The 18,396-nt window shown below is 48.7% G+C and overlaps 1 protein-coding gene across 4 annotated transcripts in view; it reads right to left on the bottom strand.

The window, feature by feature from the left end:
• Positions 1-18,396, bottom strand: part of SNX14 (sorting nexin 14) — a 36,380-nt gene that overhangs the window by 11,639 nt on the left and 6,345 nt on the right. Inside the window, exons 7-22 of one of the 4 annotated variants that reach the window (XM_078877300.1) lie at positions 18,009-18,093; positions 17,487-17,643; positions 16,963-17,038; positions 16,063-16,107; positions 15,424-15,504; positions 14,606-14,720; positions 13,692-13,847; positions 12,530-12,654; positions 11,801-11,859; positions 9,632-9,658; positions 6,548-6,677; positions 5,231-5,444; positions 4,554-4,637; positions 3,278-3,378; positions 1,638-1,746; positions 506-543 (exon numbers count right to left, since the gene is read on the bottom strand). In XM_078877300.1, the coding sequence (XP_078733426.1) occupies positions 506-543; positions 1,638-1,746; positions 3,278-3,378; positions 4,554-4,637; positions 5,231-5,444; positions 6,548-6,677; positions 9,632-9,658; positions 11,801-11,859; positions 12,530-12,654; positions 13,692-13,847; positions 14,606-14,720; positions 15,424-15,504; positions 16,063-16,107; positions 16,963-17,038; positions 17,487-17,643; positions 18,009-18,093 (1,602 nt within the window). The remainder of the gene's footprint in view (positions 1-505; positions 544-1,637; positions 1,747-3,277; positions 3,379-4,553; positions 4,638-5,230; positions 5,445-6,547; positions 6,678-9,631; positions 9,659-11,800; positions 11,860-12,529; positions 12,655-13,691; positions 13,848-14,605; positions 14,721-15,423; positions 15,505-16,062; positions 16,108-16,962; positions 17,039-17,486; positions 17,644-18,008; positions 18,094-18,396) is intronic. The other 3 variants (XM_078877301.1, XM_078877303.1, XM_078877302.1) reach the window with 3 other exon arrangements.

The following is an 18,396-nucleotide window of genomic DNA, read 5'->3' as shown; positions in this document are numbered from 1 at the left end:
GGGGCGGTGCGCCTGGCTGAGGAGAGACAGGAGATCCGGGAGTCACGGTTGATGCCGCTGGCGGAGGACAGGGCAGGGATGGAAGGCCTTGGTGGAGTCGCTGCCCCCACGACCCCATTCAGTTCGGAAAAGCATGCTGATATTGATTGATTGAAGAGTGATGTGAGAGCGATATAACTAAAGTGCAGTAATGATGCACTTGACTACAAAAGTGTCGCATTAAAGAGGCCCGAGACACAGCCGAGGTAAGTACCTACAAAAGCTATTTGTTTAACTACTGTCCATTCCACATTGAACGCCCACCATCTTAATCAACACATCTGTGAAAGAGAACTTTATAGCTCATCGGATTCCTCCAGTGTCAATAAATATTCTTATTCTAGAGGGTGTGAATAATTATTAGTGTGTGACTCTCAGAATAGTCGGACAACCCCTCATATTGAACCCAATTCGATGACCGTTGAGAAAAATACCAAATCTGTGAATGTCTAAAACGTTTACCCACCTCTTTCATCAGCCGAGGGACTGCTTTGAAGATTTTTCCTGCCAAATAAAAGAAAGAAAAATAAACTTGATCATAACAATAATAATATTATTCACTTACACACGTGCACACTATCCTAAAACTTTTACACTCGAGTTAGTGCACACACGGGCGAGAGCATGCAGGCCAGTTTCCGTATGTGGGTGAATGGTGAGTACGCACGTGGGAGAGTGGGCAGAGGGTGGCTATGTATCGATGAGTGAGATGTGGTGGGTATGCACAGTTTGTATGTATATCGGCGAGTGTGCAATTGGACTGGATAAGAGGGGGGGAGTTAAACAAGCGTGGCGCAGGCTAGAGACGAAATGGGCAGATGTGGTATCGGAGGACTTGAAGAGCCGAGTGGAGGGCAGTGTCAAGATCGGCCTCCGTGGAGGTGGTTCGCGAAAGATGCTACTTCAGCGGCAGTAGGGAGGACACATGGTGTATCGTCCATCGGTTACAGCCTATGAACCAACAAAGACCTCTGCTTGTCCCCGTGACCTCCTGGCAGCGAGCCTTTGACACTTCACATGGCCTCAAAGTGCACCTAGTCTGGTCAATGGAGGTTGTTGCAGTTGTTGCGAATGAATGTGTGCAGGTGATCACGTGAGTGTGTATGGACGAGTGGTAATGCAGAGGTTTAGCATGCTGTGTTACAAACCTGGCGACCAGAGTTTGATTCCCGCTCATGGCCAACACTAGTGATCATTATCTGAACTGGTCCTGGGCCTCCTCTAGGTCGAATTAGTACCTGGTGTGGTGTGTAAACAATGCCACTCGGGGAGACAAAGGCAGCTGGGTGTGGTGCTGGCCACCCATCCCCTTTCATAGGTGCTTGCTAACAGCACTTGCCCCAAAAGTCTGTTAAGGCTATAGGAATATTTTTCCCTCTGTGTATGGATCAGTACGCGAGGACACAATGTACGAGTATCTGTAGATGAGTGCGCATGAATGAGTACGTGTGGATAAGCATGCGTGGATGAGTATGCATGAAAGAGAAATCATGAGTAGGTAGGTAGGTACAATCATGAGTAGGTAGTAGGTAGGTACAGGAAGAGTAGTTACAGGTGACTACGGGTAGATGAGTGTGCCCAAGTGTGTGCACGCTTGCCGATATTGACGTCTGGGAAGGTCTTGTCGGAGAACTGCGCCTCTCCGTCACGGGACAGGAAGTCCACGAGGAGCTGGCTGTGTGTGAGCGTCGGGCGCTGCAGTAAGCTCTGCCATGCGGTGATGACAAACAAAGACAAAGATTCCCTGTATAGCCTTAACAGACTGTTGGAGCAAGTGCTGTTAGCGAGCACCTGTGAAGGGACGGATCGGCACACGACGGGGTGGGTGGGCAGCCCAGAGGTCGCAAACGGGTTTTGATTCCTTACCCGTACCCGGTCGCACCAGGGTCGCAAACGGGTACCCGTACTCGATACCCGGCTACCCGTACCCGGCCGGGAATCGGGTAGGGTACGGGTTTCGGGTACCCGATTGCGACCTCTGGGATGAAGCCATGTTGAAGGAGCGGGTGGGTTGATTCTAGGAACTTGAATTGTGAGAAGAGACAAGACGTCGGGAAATGAGTGACAAACGGTTACTCACCAGTGACTCACGGCCTTCTCACTCATTGGTTGGGGTGAGTCACGTGCGGTTACCCGTACCCGGCCGCACCAGGGTCGCAAACAGGTACCCGTACCCGTTATCCGGCCGGGTACGGGTAGCCGAGTATCGGGTACCCGATTGCGACCTCTGGGCCAGCCCCACGCTCGGCCGCCCTCGCCTCCCTAAGCGGTGATGTTCTTACACATCGCACCAGGTACCCGTGTGAGGCTGAGTCGACCTAGGAGGCCCAGTAACGGTTCGGATAAATCGTCACCGGCGTTGGCCGTGAGCGGGAATCGAACTCGGGTCGCTGGGCTCGCCGCGCGGCGTAGCGTTAACCGTTGCACTCCCCGCTCCCCATACGATGACGATGCAAACACAAGCGCATGCGGCAATCCCACCCACCACCGCACTGCAGCACAAACCCTCCCCCCCACCCCTCTCCAGGTGTGGATCACCTCAAAACTATGCAGCCAACCACCAACACTTTAACTCAGTTAGTTACTATATAAAGAGTAAGCACTCTGGCATTTGTTAGAAGGCAAGCCAACAAAGGTAACAACATTTGCTCCCCATAAAAAAAACCCTCTTTCAGCATGGTGCTACAATGAACAGACAGCAACCTGTAATTATATCATGCTCTGAAGTCTTAAAAGCATGCTAGAAAGCATGCCAATGTGCCTAACCATATGTCTTAATGTGACGAGCCCTTATCCAACATTCTAACCTCTGCGGATGGATTGCATGGATGCCTGTGACAATAAGAATGTCCTTGGTTAGGGATGAAATAAATGCAACTCAACAATACCTGCAAATAACAGTGCCTCTTGCTGGCTCTCTGCAGCATGTACATGCTGTGTCAAATCCACTGCTGGATGAGGGTCTCCCCACGCCTATACCGGCCGTGTATAGGCATGGGCGAGACGGTGACGACGAGGGGTATATAAAGTGCAGTACAACAGTGCATTTTGCTGCACTGCCTTCTGCTGCCCCCCCCACGTAGCCCTGCAGTTTCATGGCAACATTTGAGGACACGAAGGCCGCCCATCCAAGTAACATCCTGGCTCGACACTGTTATATTGGACACATTTTGGGTGAGTTGATCATCGAGAGCATGAGATTATTATTAAGTTTTAGTTTTCTGTGAGGGCGACGTACCTGCAGGTATAGCTCGAAGCCCTTAGTCTTGGACTCCATAAACTCGAAACCCTTTGATCCGATCACCTTCTTTGGAGGAAGCTGAGCATCGGGGAAGGAGCCTGTAAGAATGTCAGGGGGGGGGGGGTGGAAAAGAGAAGCCACAATATTCGTCACTTGGAAGCCACCTTGAGTTATTTAACATATATTATAACTAAACTATTTTTACTGGTAGGAACCTCCTGGTTACACCAGCTCACAGGGGAGTATTGTGTCCGTCGTGCAGCGAGGGGCTGGGTGGGGAGGGGCTGGGTGGGGAGGGGAGGGTAGGGAGGGGCTGGGTGGGGAGGGTGGGGCTGGGTGGGGAGGGGAGGGTGGGGAGGGGCTGGGTGGGGAGGGTGGGGAGCGGCTGGGTGAGGAGGGTGGGGAGGGGCTGGGTGGGGAGGATGGGGGGTGGGAGGGGTGAGGCTGGGTGGGGAGGGGCTGGTCACTCCGTGGTGCTCTTATAAAACTCAACGTTTAACCTACTCACGCCGGCTTGTGCCCGCCCTCACAGTCGGGCATATTTGCGGAATACACCACGCCGCCGTTGACCCTGGCCATTGACGGAGCAACCCAACGTTCCATGCAAAAATTATAAAAATACACTTTTTTTGGGGGGGGGGGGGGGGGGAGCTCAATAATGCATATATTTTTTGCACGGCAAGTGAGCTGTGACGTCACATCTGTCACGTGACCCGCGCACGTGGAAGCGTAACGCATTGTAGTGTAGTGGTTAGCGCGCTGCACTACGAACCCGGCGACCCAAGTTCGATTCCCGCTCACGGCCACCACCGGTGACGATTATTTTAACCGGTCCTGGGCCTCCCCTAGGTCGACTCAACATCAAACGAGTAACTGCTGTGGTGTGTGAACATCGCCACTGGGGAGACAAAGGCGGCCGGGCGTGGTGGATCCAAGTCCCGGGCGAAGCCGGGTAGTACAGCTAGTTGTGTATAAAATACATCAAGCCAACTTGTCCATTAGAAACGCCAACGAGCAGTAACGTTCTCTGCAAGTCAAATGTTTATTGTCATTGTCAAATTAATGGGGAGCAATAGTTAAATGACCATTGCCAGGGTTTCCGTTTACAGCAACAGTGTTTGGATCCACGCAACTGCCATACATCTAGCTATTCTAGTTAAGAAGTACATCATCATTACGGTAATGCACCTCGGACAGAAATGGCTGCGGGCATATGTAAACGCATTCTCCGGCGAAAATCGCATGCGAGTTATGAATACGGAGTCAGCCTTACCGTGGAATTCCGTGAGCTTGGTCTGCAGAGCGTAGAACTCGTCGTATTTGCGCTTCACAGTCCAGTGATTGTGCCCGGGCTCATCTGCCGATGGCAAGGTCAAAGTGCACGTCAGTAGTGGCTTCTATTGTTGTTCTCCTTCATGGCGTTTGGTGGTGGTGCTGCTGCTGCTAGTGCTGCATTGCACAAAACCACTTGCGTGGCACAACCCGTTCACTGACCTGGAACCTATGCTGAATATGCATACAATGCCAGCAACAACAGCGAATGACATACACACCGCATAGGATATTCTGCTAATGATGGTGGTGGCATTGCATTGATTTAAATATACTGGACACAGCCACTCATTTAGAAGGATCCTTGCCTCTACAACAGCCCAGGGGTGTGATTTCATATGGTGTTGGCACAATCGCAGATATTTCTGCTTGTTAAAAGAAAATTTAGTAAAATATGAAGACAACATGATACATTTAGCCGTATTTCCATTAAATATAAGCATAACCTAACTAGGCGCCTGATGCAATTTTTTTCTACTCGACACATTAATATAACCCCAAAAAACCTGTTTTATGGATGCTTGGATACGTACGGTGCAAAAGAAGTCCAACGTACAAACATACGCACAACAACGTACGTACATGCACACTGCCGCCGGACGGCCCCAGTCCACTCACCGGGCTTTCCGTCCAGGCGCTGAACCTCGATGAGGAAGAGGAAGGTCTTCTCCTTGCGGGCGTCGTCGAAGCCCACGTCCAGTGAGACGGCGCACACGCGCCACGACGAGAGATCGCGCGGCGCCGGCGGCTGTTGCTGTGCCAGCATCGCCGCGGCCGCCGCCGCGTCCTCCAGGAAGTCGTCCTCCTCCACCATGTTCGCCTCCTCCACCTGCTGAAGGACGGCGGACGAACAAACACACAAGTGTCGCTGGAGAAACACCTGTTATGATGACTGGGCGCCACAGTGGCGAGAAGTTAACTACCTCGCCTGGTATACAGGAGGTCGTGGGTTCGATCCCCACCCTGACGCCTGGTGTCTTTCCCCGTGGTTGCGGCGATTTTTCTTCGGGTCCCTCCGGTTTTTTCCTCCACATTTAGAATCAAGGTGCGTTTAGAGTCTTTTGGCTGCTACAAATTTCCCCATGACAAGCCACTTCGTTGGGCTATCATTTGTGGCCAGGTAAAATTCTGAAAATAAGAGCTATATAGCTCAGTGGGCCTTACATGGTAAAATAAAAAGTTTATTTCAAGACTGCCAAGGCACACTCCACTAGTGGGTAGAGTGGCCAGCTTCATGCCGGCCACCTCTTGTCTCTCCATTGCTGTCATTCAAACACACACACACTGCAGAAGGTACTTATTTAAGGCAGATTCAATTTCGGTGAGGCCCAGAGGTTGCAAACGGGTTTTGATTCCTTACCCGCACCCGTACCCGGCCGCACCAGGGTCGCAAACGGGTACCCGTACCCGGCCGTACCCGTACCCTACCCGTACCCGGCCGGGTACGGGTATCGGGTACCCGATTGCAACCTCTGGGATGAAGCCATGTTGCAGGCGCAGGTGGGTTGATTCTAGGAACTTGAATTGTGAGAAGAGACAAGACGTTGGGAAATGAGTGACAAACGGTTACTCACCAGTGACTCACGGCCTACCCGTACCCGGCCGCACCAGGGTCGCAAACGGGTACCCGTACCCGGCCGGGTACGGGTAGCCGGGTATCGGGTAGGGTACGGGTATCGGGTACCCGGTTGCGACCTCTGGTGAGGCCCCAGGACCAGTTCTGTACCACTTGTAAGCTGCAGCTGGATATCGCAGTCACTGATTTGTCACTACACTGAATGTGTGATCGATCCACCCTTGCGCATAAACAACGGTGAGCGATGATGAATCGACCAGTGCACTGCAATCCCGAAAAACCTCGGTTCCATTTCTGGCAACGCGACACTACGACGATGGGAGTGGGGCCAAAAAAGGGGAGAGGAGAGGTGCACGTACCAGGCCCAGCTCGTCTGGGTCCTCCATGACGGGCAGGCCTCCCTCCAGCGTATTGCTCTTGAACACATGCTTGAACTTGCTGCTGATGCGGCCGATTCCAAAGGTCTCACCGCCGCGCCGGTTCAGCTGCCTATCATTGGCGGCAGAACACATTCGATCAGCCCCCGACACTCGCCGATTCACTCATTTCTTCAGTCACGTTCGAGAGTCGTGTCGAGTAAGTATAACCCCGAGGCGGCCCGTGAACCCCGGGCCGGTTATGGTGGTGCACGCGTCAAAGCCAGAACATTTGGAGCGAGTGGCGTAGCTGCCGAGCCCATGTCGGCGATGCAACTGCCCCAGAGCCCAGATGCTCGGCTACGATGATAGGCGGTGGGGGGCCCATTTAATTTCCTGTACCAAGGCCCATGCCAACCATTTTAAGACACTTGGGGGGGAAGTGGGGAAAGTGGACACCCAGCTACAGGGAAATGAGGCACATGTAGGTGGCAGTGCAGTAAGTAGAGCTGTCTGTGTAGAGTTGAAACAGAACATGCAGCGAGTGAACTAATGCACGACCGCTGAACCCTGCTCCACCCCATGTTCACACATACCAGTGTTTATACAAGCAACGCAGCAGCTTGCCAAGGTGTCAATATTGATGTTTAAATGTGGGCCATTTACAATTTTTGCCAGGAATATTTGAAGAAAAAATGTCTGAACTGTGAAATATCACGCAATACTGTCTTCATATACTGCAGTTAATATACTGTATTTGTAAAAAGCTAAAATGATATAGTAGTCTCTAATTTGGCTGAATCTTGGTAAATGTTCACAGAACCTTTACAAAAATATTCCTTCCTCATTCTGAAGTTGAAGTGGTCATTTCATTGGCCGTTGAATGGTCTCAAACTCACATCATGCATTTACACTGCAATTAGTAGCATAAGTACACATCAAGCAGGGTTATGCGGTGAACACAACAGAAAGTGTTTTACGTCTTAAATTCAACTCGGTGGTACGTGCAGCAATAAGGGCTTAGCGGGACTTTCACGAGTTAGGGATGTAATGATTGAAGTTATTCAAATCAATTCTCTCGTCCATGATTAGCGAGTTGAATAATGTGTGCAGTATTTTGTTCATTACAATTGTGTATACGTTCTCATTGGCTCATGAGAACCTTGCAGCCATGGTATATTACACACACACCACAAAATACGAAGTCAATTCTCGCGTTTCAGATTCGTTGCCAAAAATGATGACAATTTAATTGGGTCATGGGGGGGTTAAAATCGTCACATCCCTTATTATGAGACATGCAGGGAGCAGATGTTAAAGCATGCACAAGCACGGTGTGCTCTGGTCATCTCGCAGTCCGAGTTTCCCTTCTTGAGCACACTCCTTTGGACCACGCTGCATGAGATCACTATCGAACGGGCACGAGGAGGATTTTAAGCTAAGTCAGTCACCCATCGTATGCAAATATTTTGGCTAAATGTAATGCCATTCATTCATCCAGGAAGACTCCTTTTAAAGATACTGCATCGGAGTGTTTCAACAAAGCTCAATTTGCTGACAGGCTAGGTTTACATGAACCAACTTGACAATGACACCTATGCATCTTCATAAGCCGACTCAAAATAAAGATACACCGATTCACACATATTATCCTTGCTTAACTTCCTAAGCAGCCATGGTTTAATCAGGCTCCATGAAGAAAATTCGCTTCCCTTGGGGACGTGCATGCAAACGGAAGGAGTGAGTAACAGTGAAGGGTGCAGCAATGACGAGATATGGCGAAAGAGTGAATGTTGCGGGGAGCACTCACACTACACAGTGACCACTACCCCATGGCCACCTGGGTGAAGCAGCAATGGTCACAGCGAGTGTGCATACCCCACACAGGCACTGCTCCTCGCCAATCTCTCATCATGACTACGGCGCGAGCACTTACTTGCGAGCCGTGGGCAGTGAGGGCAGGATGGTGGATGGGAGAGTGAGGATGGATGCTACGTGTGGGAAAGGGGAGGAGGTGGAAGATGAGCAAGTGGAGGAGCAGGGGGATGGAGGGGCCGGGGAGGAGCTTGTGGAGCCCGAAGGAGACAGGCCTGGGCTTTCAGGAGAGGCTCTGGGCTCCCGCTCAAAGCTAGGCCGCAACGCGATTGTGTGGGTCGCGTGGAAGTGTCCGTTCATGTGGGAGGGCGTTTTTATAAAAAAAAGTATAATGAAGACAGAGACACAGACAGACGCACAGTGAAAGTCCGAGATGGGCAAGTGTGGGATCTGTTGAGAAAGACATGAGATGACTGAATACATGAAAGAGTTGGCAATGAATAGGGTATTGCACAAAAAGGAAAATGCAACCAAAAAACAAACAGCTCATCTTGGAGCGACGTACTTTGGCTGTGTCCTGCGCTGTCCGACAAAGGTTTGAGGTTTAATTAAACAGAAAAATAACTTAAACTTAACATTCAGACGTGCTCCAGTGACATCTCTGGAGTGTAATTTTACATGAAAGTATAGCAGTTACGCCACAGTGAAATAATTAGAGTGCAAGCGTGAGTGACTTTAAAGTCTTTTTTCTCAAGAACAGTTTTAATGTAATGTCAGACACAGCTGGGACAAGGTTTAACTGTGCAGCTAGAAGAGCTATTTAGTTTGTGAGTTGCATCTTCTGTAAAGATGGATGTATGCATGATCTCTTGACACAGCTGTCCCAGTCCCCCCCCCCCCTCCCTCCCTAATAGCACTCATCTTTCTCCTACCTGCGTAGCTGCTACAAGAGCTACTCATTCTTTGGCTGCATCTTCGATTAAAGTAGATGTACGCACGATCCCTTTCCACACCTACACTATCCTCCCCTGCAGCGATTTCATCTCCTTCCCCTGCCTCTCACGCGAATATTTCGACAACGAAGCAACAGGCGAGAGAGGCCCAACAAAAGGGGTTAATGGCAGCATGTTTAACGCGAACGTAGAAATGAAACCGCGGTTACGATTGGTTGCACGTGCATGCGGTCAGGTGAACGCGCGCGAGCAAGCGGCTGACGTCCCGCGCTCGGGCACCGACCGATGGAGACAATGCACAGTTTGCCACGCCACTCACCTGCCATCCTCTATGGACAAGCTTCCTCTGAAATAAACAGCGTTACGCAGGTGAAGGGTTACGCCTGGTATGTATACGGTGAACTTCTTTTGCGCCGTACGTAGCCAACCGTGCCGATCATATGTAGCCAACGGTGCTTCGCAACCTTTACACTTTTCCCAAGACTCTGAGCCGTTTAAAATACGTGACGTGATGTTTAAGAGTAATAGCGATTTCGTACATTCTTTTTCTATTTCAATCGATTATGTATTTTTATTGTTTAGTCTTGCGTATTTAAATGACGTGGTGCAGGCCCAACTAGCTCGTCACTAATTTCTGTACTTAAAAAAAAATCCGTTTCAATTAAGAACATAATACCTCTACATTAATGACCACGGTGGTTTCAATTTAAATCAACTTACATAACACACGAGGGCTTTAGTGGCTAAACCGATCTCAAACTCTTTCCACATCACCAAACGGAAGGAAACGCATTACTGAAGTGAAACGCGATCCAGGCCCCTTGGCTCAAGCAGGTCAATAATTATTAATGCTTCAGATCTCCCCACAGTAGTGGCAGAGTCGCGCTGCACCCCCGCACCACAACCCCCCCCCCCGCCAACTCGCTCAGTATCCATTAGTGTTTTTTTCGTTAAACCGGCAACAACCCACACAGCCAATTAATAATGTTTGTCACGTAAACAAAACGTGCCAACCATCATTGGAACCTCATTTGCCAGTAGCAAAATATGATAATTGTTTTTTTACCCTTTTATCTGGCAACAAAACTGACACCTTTTTTACAAGGAGTCATGTTTGCATTGACAGCTTCGGGTGTGGACCAATCAATTTCAAGGACAGTGCATATATTATCAGAGTTATGTTTTTTTTTGCATTCCGGCTGCAGGTATTGTGGTCTATGCAAACATGACTCCTTGTAAAAAAGGTGTCAGTTTTTTTGCCAGATAAAAGGGTAAAAAAACAATTATCAAAACGTGCCAATTCGATACTAGTTCAGCACACCGGTTGTGTGTTGGAGAGTAAACCCACAACAACTGGAGTGCGACGTTTCACTCAGTATGTAGGCAGGGCGAGTCTAATTGGTGTGCCGTGGCGGCGAGACGTTTTCTCCCTCGCGTGGTATGCAGGCTTTAGGATTTGATCCTGATCCTGACTACTGTATATTTGGAGTCTGTATGTCCTCCCCGTGCTCGCTTCGATGAGCTATAATGTGTGGACAGGTCGCCTGTGATAACGAGATAATAGCTTTGCAGGCTTTACCTGGTAAATTTACTTTTTTTTTCAGTCAAAGATATATGACTTCCTGTCCTTGTATGTCATGTCCTATTATTTTTTGTACCTTATATTAATTATATAATCATGTACTCCAGTGCAGTAGACACTAAGCTGAAGGAGTGACAGTTTCAGGACGCTAATGTGCCAGCTACAAGCCTCCTCAAACCAACTACGCAAAAAGCTGCGGCATTACACGTTCAACCCAAGCTCACTGCCGACCCTGAGAAGCACCGAGCGGAGTAAGAGGGTTGCACTGGAATGGCACTCTTTAAAGATGCACCCGCTAAAATATAACATTTCTTATCATTTATATTTGGTTACGCACCACCTCGGGCTGTGGGTCTCAGGCTGACACAAAGTTGTGACAATTCATTATCGAGAACCAAACAACAATTGAAATGTCGCGCTCGTGGCATCACAAGAGCCATGACGCAAACTATATCACCAGAGTTCACCTGGCTGATTTTAAAGCCTTTTTTCCTCGTTAATAAACTCATGTTGGGCAGGCTGGGGATAACAAGGCTTAGCTATGTGTCTCTATGAAATAATTGCTGTGTTTTGGGTTAGGGCTTCGTTTAAAATCGCCAGTTTCCCCTCCATCAGCCCCCCTTCCCCCCCACCCTGCTCCCTTAAGTTCTTCTTCCACTCATATTCCCCTCCCCACATAAAAGTACACACACCCCGCTCACGGTCCCCACTCGGTGGGGCGGCAGCGAGCCCAATTCCCTCCCTCCGGAGCACAGAGTTTGGGACTTGTGTCCGCGGGTTTCCTGTATCCGCCCCACCCCGGCGTCACGGTTTGCGCTCTGTCTCGGGCTCCTATCGAAATATAAACACATACAAAAAAGTCTCAAAAGTCCCAAGGCTAACGTGGGCATGAGCGTACGAACTCACTTCATCATCTTTCCCTGGGTGGAGTTCAAGTTCTCATCTCCGATCATGTACCTGAAATACTACGCACAGCACAGCAGGCATCACATCGGAGAAGAACAATCACACAAATATGTACAAATTCATCACCATTCTATGTAAACCAAGGCGGATTAGGATTACACGTAGCAATCATTGCACTCTGCTGGCATTCTCATGTCCAGTCACAGACCCAAATGCCGAGTAGCCTCGTGCCCAAGGAAACGGCTATCACTGAGGTTACCCTTTAAAATATTTTGACATGAGATGTAAGTTGCTTATTGCATGTAAAGCACTCTTATTGCGTGTATCAAAAACAAATCATTATCATGAGCGCTTACTGAATAAAAACACAATCATAGGCTCAAACAGGAATCTGCGTTTCAACACTCACTGCCATATGATGGAAACACATACAAGCAATGTTTTCTGACAGCGCTAACCCTATTTCCAATGCAATTGGTAACATTTTGCTTAAATGCAATTCATATTGATATTTTAGTCTCTATTTCAAGGCAGCAGAGAGTACAATCTTGACAAACTGAGCGCAAAGCTATGCTCACTTACGAATGTACGGAGCAGCAACCATCCTGATAGTTATTTATGAGCCTTAACAGAAACTTGACGAAGGCTCTCGGACTCAGTCAGGGACGTGATATAACACTCGAGGCAGTGCCAGCGCTGGCTTCATGCGCGCGACTTCTCTGCGCATACCTCGTCGCTCTGCCAGAACATGGGGGTGAACACGTTCTCCAAGAGCGCCAGCACGTGCTCGTACGCCTGGAACAGGTGCGGCGTGTTCTGCAGCCTCACCACGTCGCCGTATGGTCCGTGCACCACTGCATGAACAAACAAAGACAAGAGGGTTTCTTTATTTTGGTCGGTCGCTTCACAGCGATGACTTCAAGACAGCGACGACGCGAAGAGAGCGACAACGCGAAGACAGCAACGACGATGTGACGACCCCGACTTCAACAGCAGCCCCGAACCTCGCTCCTCGCCCTTTTTCATCTCCGGCGTGGCCATCGCTCCGGCCCTGGTCACGCCCTTACTTCTCGGATTCTCTGGCGAGTTCCCGAACCTTCCTGGAGATGATTCCAGATCGTTCCCTTGTCTGTCACCTCGCCTGTAATTACCGCTCGTGACCGCTAGTCCACGCACTGTCTTTACAAATGTATGAAAAATAATAGGTTTTTACCCTTTCTGGGTAAACAACTGTTTTGTCAGAACCTAGCTGCTCACCCGAGCTATAAATGCTCTGATAGTGCCCTCTCTTTGTACTGTTTGCCTTTTGGCGTTCTCTGGTCTGACACTGGTGAGACAAGGCCATAAAAGAAGGCTGTCTCTGGTGTAGGCCAATCAGTTTCAAAGACAATGCAAACATTATCAGAGCATGTTTGTATGCATGTTCACCACAAGTAAGTGTGGTTAATGCGGACTTGATTCCTTGAAACAGGTTTCTATTTGGTTAATGAACATCTTAACACAACTGTTTAATTGTCAGAAAGGGTAAAACCCATCCTTGTTTCTCATACAAAGACAAAGGTACCCACCACCCCCCCCCCCCCCGTATCACCTTTACCAGACTGTTGGGGCAAGTGCTGTGAGCGAGCACCTATGAAAGGCCGGCATGTCACACGAGGGGGTGGGTGGCCAGCACCACGCCTGGCCGCCTTTGTCTCCCCAGTGGCGGTTTACACACGGCACCAGGTACACAAATGAGTACACCAGTTCAGATAACCGTCACTGGTGTTGGCTGCGAGCGGGAATCGAACTCGGGTCGCCGGTTTTGTAGCGCAGCGCGCTAACCGCTACTACACTACCACACACACAAAATCTCAGGTTCAAATATACGGCTTCATGTGGGACGACCCACCTGTAGCGAGTCCCGCCACCACGGCAGGGTCAAACTTTATCTTGTCGACGCTGCCGTCGCAGCAATAAGTGCGGTACAGGCAGCAGACCTCGGCGTGCAATTCCTGCATCTCGGTGTCGCTCAGGTCCGGCCGGATTAGCTTGTCGTTGAAGTCCTCTGGGGAAAACGGAGGCGGTGTTGCGTGAGCAGGTACGGCCGTGCGGTCACAGAGGAGGAGTTTCCTCGTGTGAAGGACGCCCGTGTGCTCACACCAAGAACAATCATTCACCCCATATTCATCAAAAAATAGAAGCACCCCATATTGTTTCCCAACTGTCACTTTGTCCTCATGCACCTTTAAAATACGGAAAATAATGTATCATTTTGCCTGTAGTAGAAAACTGGAGTATCTACAGGAGATCTACAAACAAACACAAGGACATACCAAAGATCCACAAAGATGGGTTTCTGAACCCACTTGCTGGACTGCCATCTCATTAACACCTCGGAGCCCAGTGGCTATGGGAATTTCACGAATTTAGAATGAATCAAATATCCCAAAGCAGGAACCTCATGAAAGAGCTTGACGTTCACCGAAACGTTCCCTAATAAATAATACATGACAAAATGCATTGACATTAAGATAGCGCAGTCATGGCAGCTTCTGTTTTAAGCATAACCATCATTTGATTTCGATTGAAAACTAATTTGTTTCGAACTGCTCATTATGTATTGTTCATTGTCATTCCCCTGCACGTCCGATGAGCACGGTTTCCTACGCACGGTGTGAAAGAAGTTCAACATACAGATATTTAAGTTCACCGCAAAACGCATAAATTCGTGAATGGATTTAGCCGGACGGCTGAGCTACCATTGCACCCCTTTTCCCCGCACCCCCACCCCTCATCGCCCCTGGTGTTCGGGGCATTGCTCACCCACGGAGAGACAGAACTGCAGCACATGCACGACCGCCTGGCTCTTCAGGAACTTCATGAAGAGGAAGAGCAACTCCTGGGTCTTGCGAATTTCCTTCAGCTCCAGCTTGAGCACCTACGATTGCCACACATGGCGGTTTGGGTTATGCTCGTGCATCTTGCACTACCCGATTATCAACCGTTTGCACTTTAATTAAGTCGAGCGTAAATCCTGGGTTACGATTATATTGAAATGTTTTGTAGAATCAAAAGTGTTTTGTGTTCATAGCATAGATGTATTTGGGGTTTAAATCATTGTACTTGATTTAAGATTTGCTAAGCACTATGGATTTTGGCAAGCAGAAACGTTTTGTCAATCCACTTCTGGATAAGGACCCCTCCTTATGTTGCTGTTCAGTGAGGGTTGGTGACGGACGGGAGCACAGACACGGGGGCACAGAAGTACAGCACAACAACGGATTTTGCTGCACCACCCTCCATGTATTCCCCCAACCTCGCAACACACCTTTTACGAATGGTGAAAGCCAATCTAATGGATTATCCATGCTCAAACCCTGCTTAGCTTCCGAGATCTGAAGCAATCGGGCCCATTCCAGGTTATTTGGTCACAGCATGAAGAATTCTCATTCTCATTTATAATTTGTATTATCTTACACAGTACGTCGAACTTCTTTCGCACTGTATGTAGCCAGCCGTGCTATTCGCAGGTGCGGAGCGCGTGGAGGCTGCGTGTTGGTGTACGGGTGTTCAACGAGTTGGCCCCAGGGTCTCGTCCTGGTGCCGAGTGACGTGTCGCGGGGGACGAGTGGACGACTCACGGTGAAGGACTTTGTCCTTGGCTGCACAAACTTCTCCAAAAACGGCACAAGGGGTGAGGATGGCTCCGTCGAGTCTATCATCTGCCCACAGCGATAAACACAAGGGGTGTTCAAGTTCAATTCATTGAACCAGGTGAGCGGTTAAAAGACCAGGTTAACCCTCATTTGCAAGGGTGACCTGGGGCATTAATCTGTCAGTAGGTGGCGATGATTGCTATGTATTATCCCACACTAATCATGACCTATAATTCATGGAATAGCTGATGGGGGTGGTGGGGGAGGGGGCAAGTTAACTGTTACATGCCTCATTAACCACAGCACGATATCCTCGCTGCTCATTCTTTACGGTGTATCAATGTGAACACAAGAAGACACTGGTATATTAATTCTAGATTTGAAGCTTTCGTGACTGCAATAATACATTCTTAGGTTTTTCGGTAAAGTCACGTAGGTAAAAATAAAAATAAGTAATAAAATGATAGAAATAATAATAACACTGGTATATCATTTGAAATTGTCGCAGTGCACCCAACGATGCATAAATACATACAGGTTAATTGCTACGCTCATGCAGTTGCTATGCAAACTCACCACGCTTCATAATATTACTTTAATCTGATTGCCACGGCTGAGACTCACCGGGGTTTCGTCCAAAAAGAGCAAAATCAAGAAGTTCACAAAGTCCTGGAAAAAAGAGGCAAAAAAAATACAATTACTCGAGCATAGCCATCAGCATGTGCACAAACATTACCATTCATACACCAACCACATCTATCTGCCTTTTCCATATATAAGTTTCGTGATGGTTGTCTATCAGGCGACAACCAGACAATTCTGTCTGGCTGTCGCCTGATAAGGCGGGTTGTAATTACCGGCGAAACGTCGTACTCGAATGGTAAATGTCGTGGGTTTACTGTCCAAAACAATCGCGTGCTGAACTAGTACCTAATTGGCATGTTTTGTTCACGTGACAAACCTTACGAATTGACTGTCGGGTGGTGGTGGTGGGGTTTAACGACACATTTATATTTACGCGATCTAACACCAAAAACCTCTATTATGGCTATTGGTGGTGAAAGCCTACGTATTAAACTGATGGCTGTCTATTAGAGTATCACTATGTTGAATTCACCTCCATGTTTGTTCAGCGTGGCAGGGAGTCACCGTTAGGCATCTGCCATTTGCAGCTATATGTGTTGACACATATAGTTTCAGCACCTCAACCGCCATGTAACCCCCTGATTGTTTACTGATTCTGGGAATGAGGGAGCCACGAGGTGTGGGGGCATCTGCGGTTTACAACAATGCGTGGCGACTTCGTGTCTGGTGGGGTTCACCTCCAGCTAACCTTCTGAGTGTTTTTCAACAAGGAAGGGAGAAACCATGAGGCCTCTTTTTTTGTTCGGCGTGCCGCCAAAGCGCGCCGTGGAATGGAAGAAGTTGAGAAGCGCCGAGGCAGAGGACAAGGGAGCGGCTTAAATTTGCAGACCGAAAGTGGCGCGGTGGGCTCGTGGGCAAGAGCGACTTTAGGGAACTCACGGGTGAGGCCAGCTGGTCTAGCAAGGGCAGCAGCACGGAGCCCGACACCACCTCTCTCACAAGCAGCATCAGAGACCTGTGGCGAAACGGAGAAGGCAACCGCCTCTGTCACTCTGGCAGCACGAACAACTCTATCCAGCAGTGGACTGACATCGGGATGTGCAAGTACGTAGCCAATGTACTGGGTTGACGTCTGCTGGTCTAGTGTTTTTCTGCGTGCGTTTTTATCTGTTAACTGGAGTCAGATATGGGAGGTGTTGCATACATTTGATTTGCACGGTTGGCTACGTACGGTGCGAAAGATGTTTTTATACGCATACATTTCAGTCTGCCACTTAAAACTAGCTTTAAATTCGGGTGCGAAGCGCGGGGAAATGATCACTACAGTATACACATCAATGTACAAATCCCGTTGAATATATATATACATGTGCACAGTTAGACTCGTGAATATCGCAGATAAGCACGCGGAGTGGAGATGACGCGAACGCGCAGCGCGCGTCGTGTGCAACGCAGGCACGTGCTTGGTGTCGGCCGTGCTGTGCGGGATCAGCTGCGGAAGCAGCATCTCGGTCAGCGTGCGCAGGTAGCGCAGCTCGGAGCGCCGGCTACGGAGGGCCAGGTGCAGGTCGGGCCCATACTCCTCCAGAGCCGCCTGCTGGAGGGCGTCCGTGTTGCGCACTGGCAGTTAAAAAGGGAGACACGAGGGCATCGGACCAAACGTCGCTAACGTACCTACGCCCGGTCGCCCACGCGCACTCAAATTGTTTTGGTGAAACTGCGCTGGCAGTGGAGCACAAGCACAGAAAACAACAAAATGCAACGCACTCGTCAAAAAACACCTTAACAAGAATTCATACTCTTGGGTTTTTTCGGTAAAGTCACGTAGGTAAAAAATAAAATTCAAAATTACTAAAAGTAATAATAGAAATAAAATAAAATAATTATTTTATTTCAATTATAAAATAATATTTTTTATTTTATTTCTATTATTACTTTTTTATTATTTTATTTTATTTCTACACGAGGTGACGAAGAACCGGTACCTTTCTGCTTGGCTCGCACCACTATCTCAATGTGCTTCATGGCCACCTTGAGCAACTTGTCCGTGATGAGGGAGGGAACATCTATCTGGGAAGCAGAAAATGCAGAAAGCTTCTAGTTGTTGGAACTAAAGCGAAACGGTAAGCGGTATTGCATTCAAGGCCATGGCCCAGGAGGCCAGGTCTGAGTTCAAGGCCAGGAGCCTCGAAGAGGTTCAGAGTAAATCACAATTTGACGTTAAAATGTGGATTAATTACAACTTCAATTGTAATTGCGTTTGCAATATAGCCTTGTCTGTTTACATATCAGTACTATAGTCACCCTATATCTGTTTTTTAACTGGTTTTGTCATAATTTGCGCAGCAAAACATTTTATATTTGAGCTTTATT

The sequence above is a fragment of the Lampetra fluviatilis genome, chromosome 47 (assembly GCF_964198595.1).
Source record: "Lampetra fluviatilis chromosome 47, kcLamFluv1.1, whole genome shotgun sequence".
In the NCBI taxonomy this organism is placed as follows: domain Eukaryota; kingdom Metazoa; phylum Chordata; class Hyperoartia; order Petromyzontiformes; family Petromyzontidae; genus Lampetra; species Lampetra fluviatilis.
This window is presented reverse-complemented; position numbering and strand designations above follow the sequence as displayed.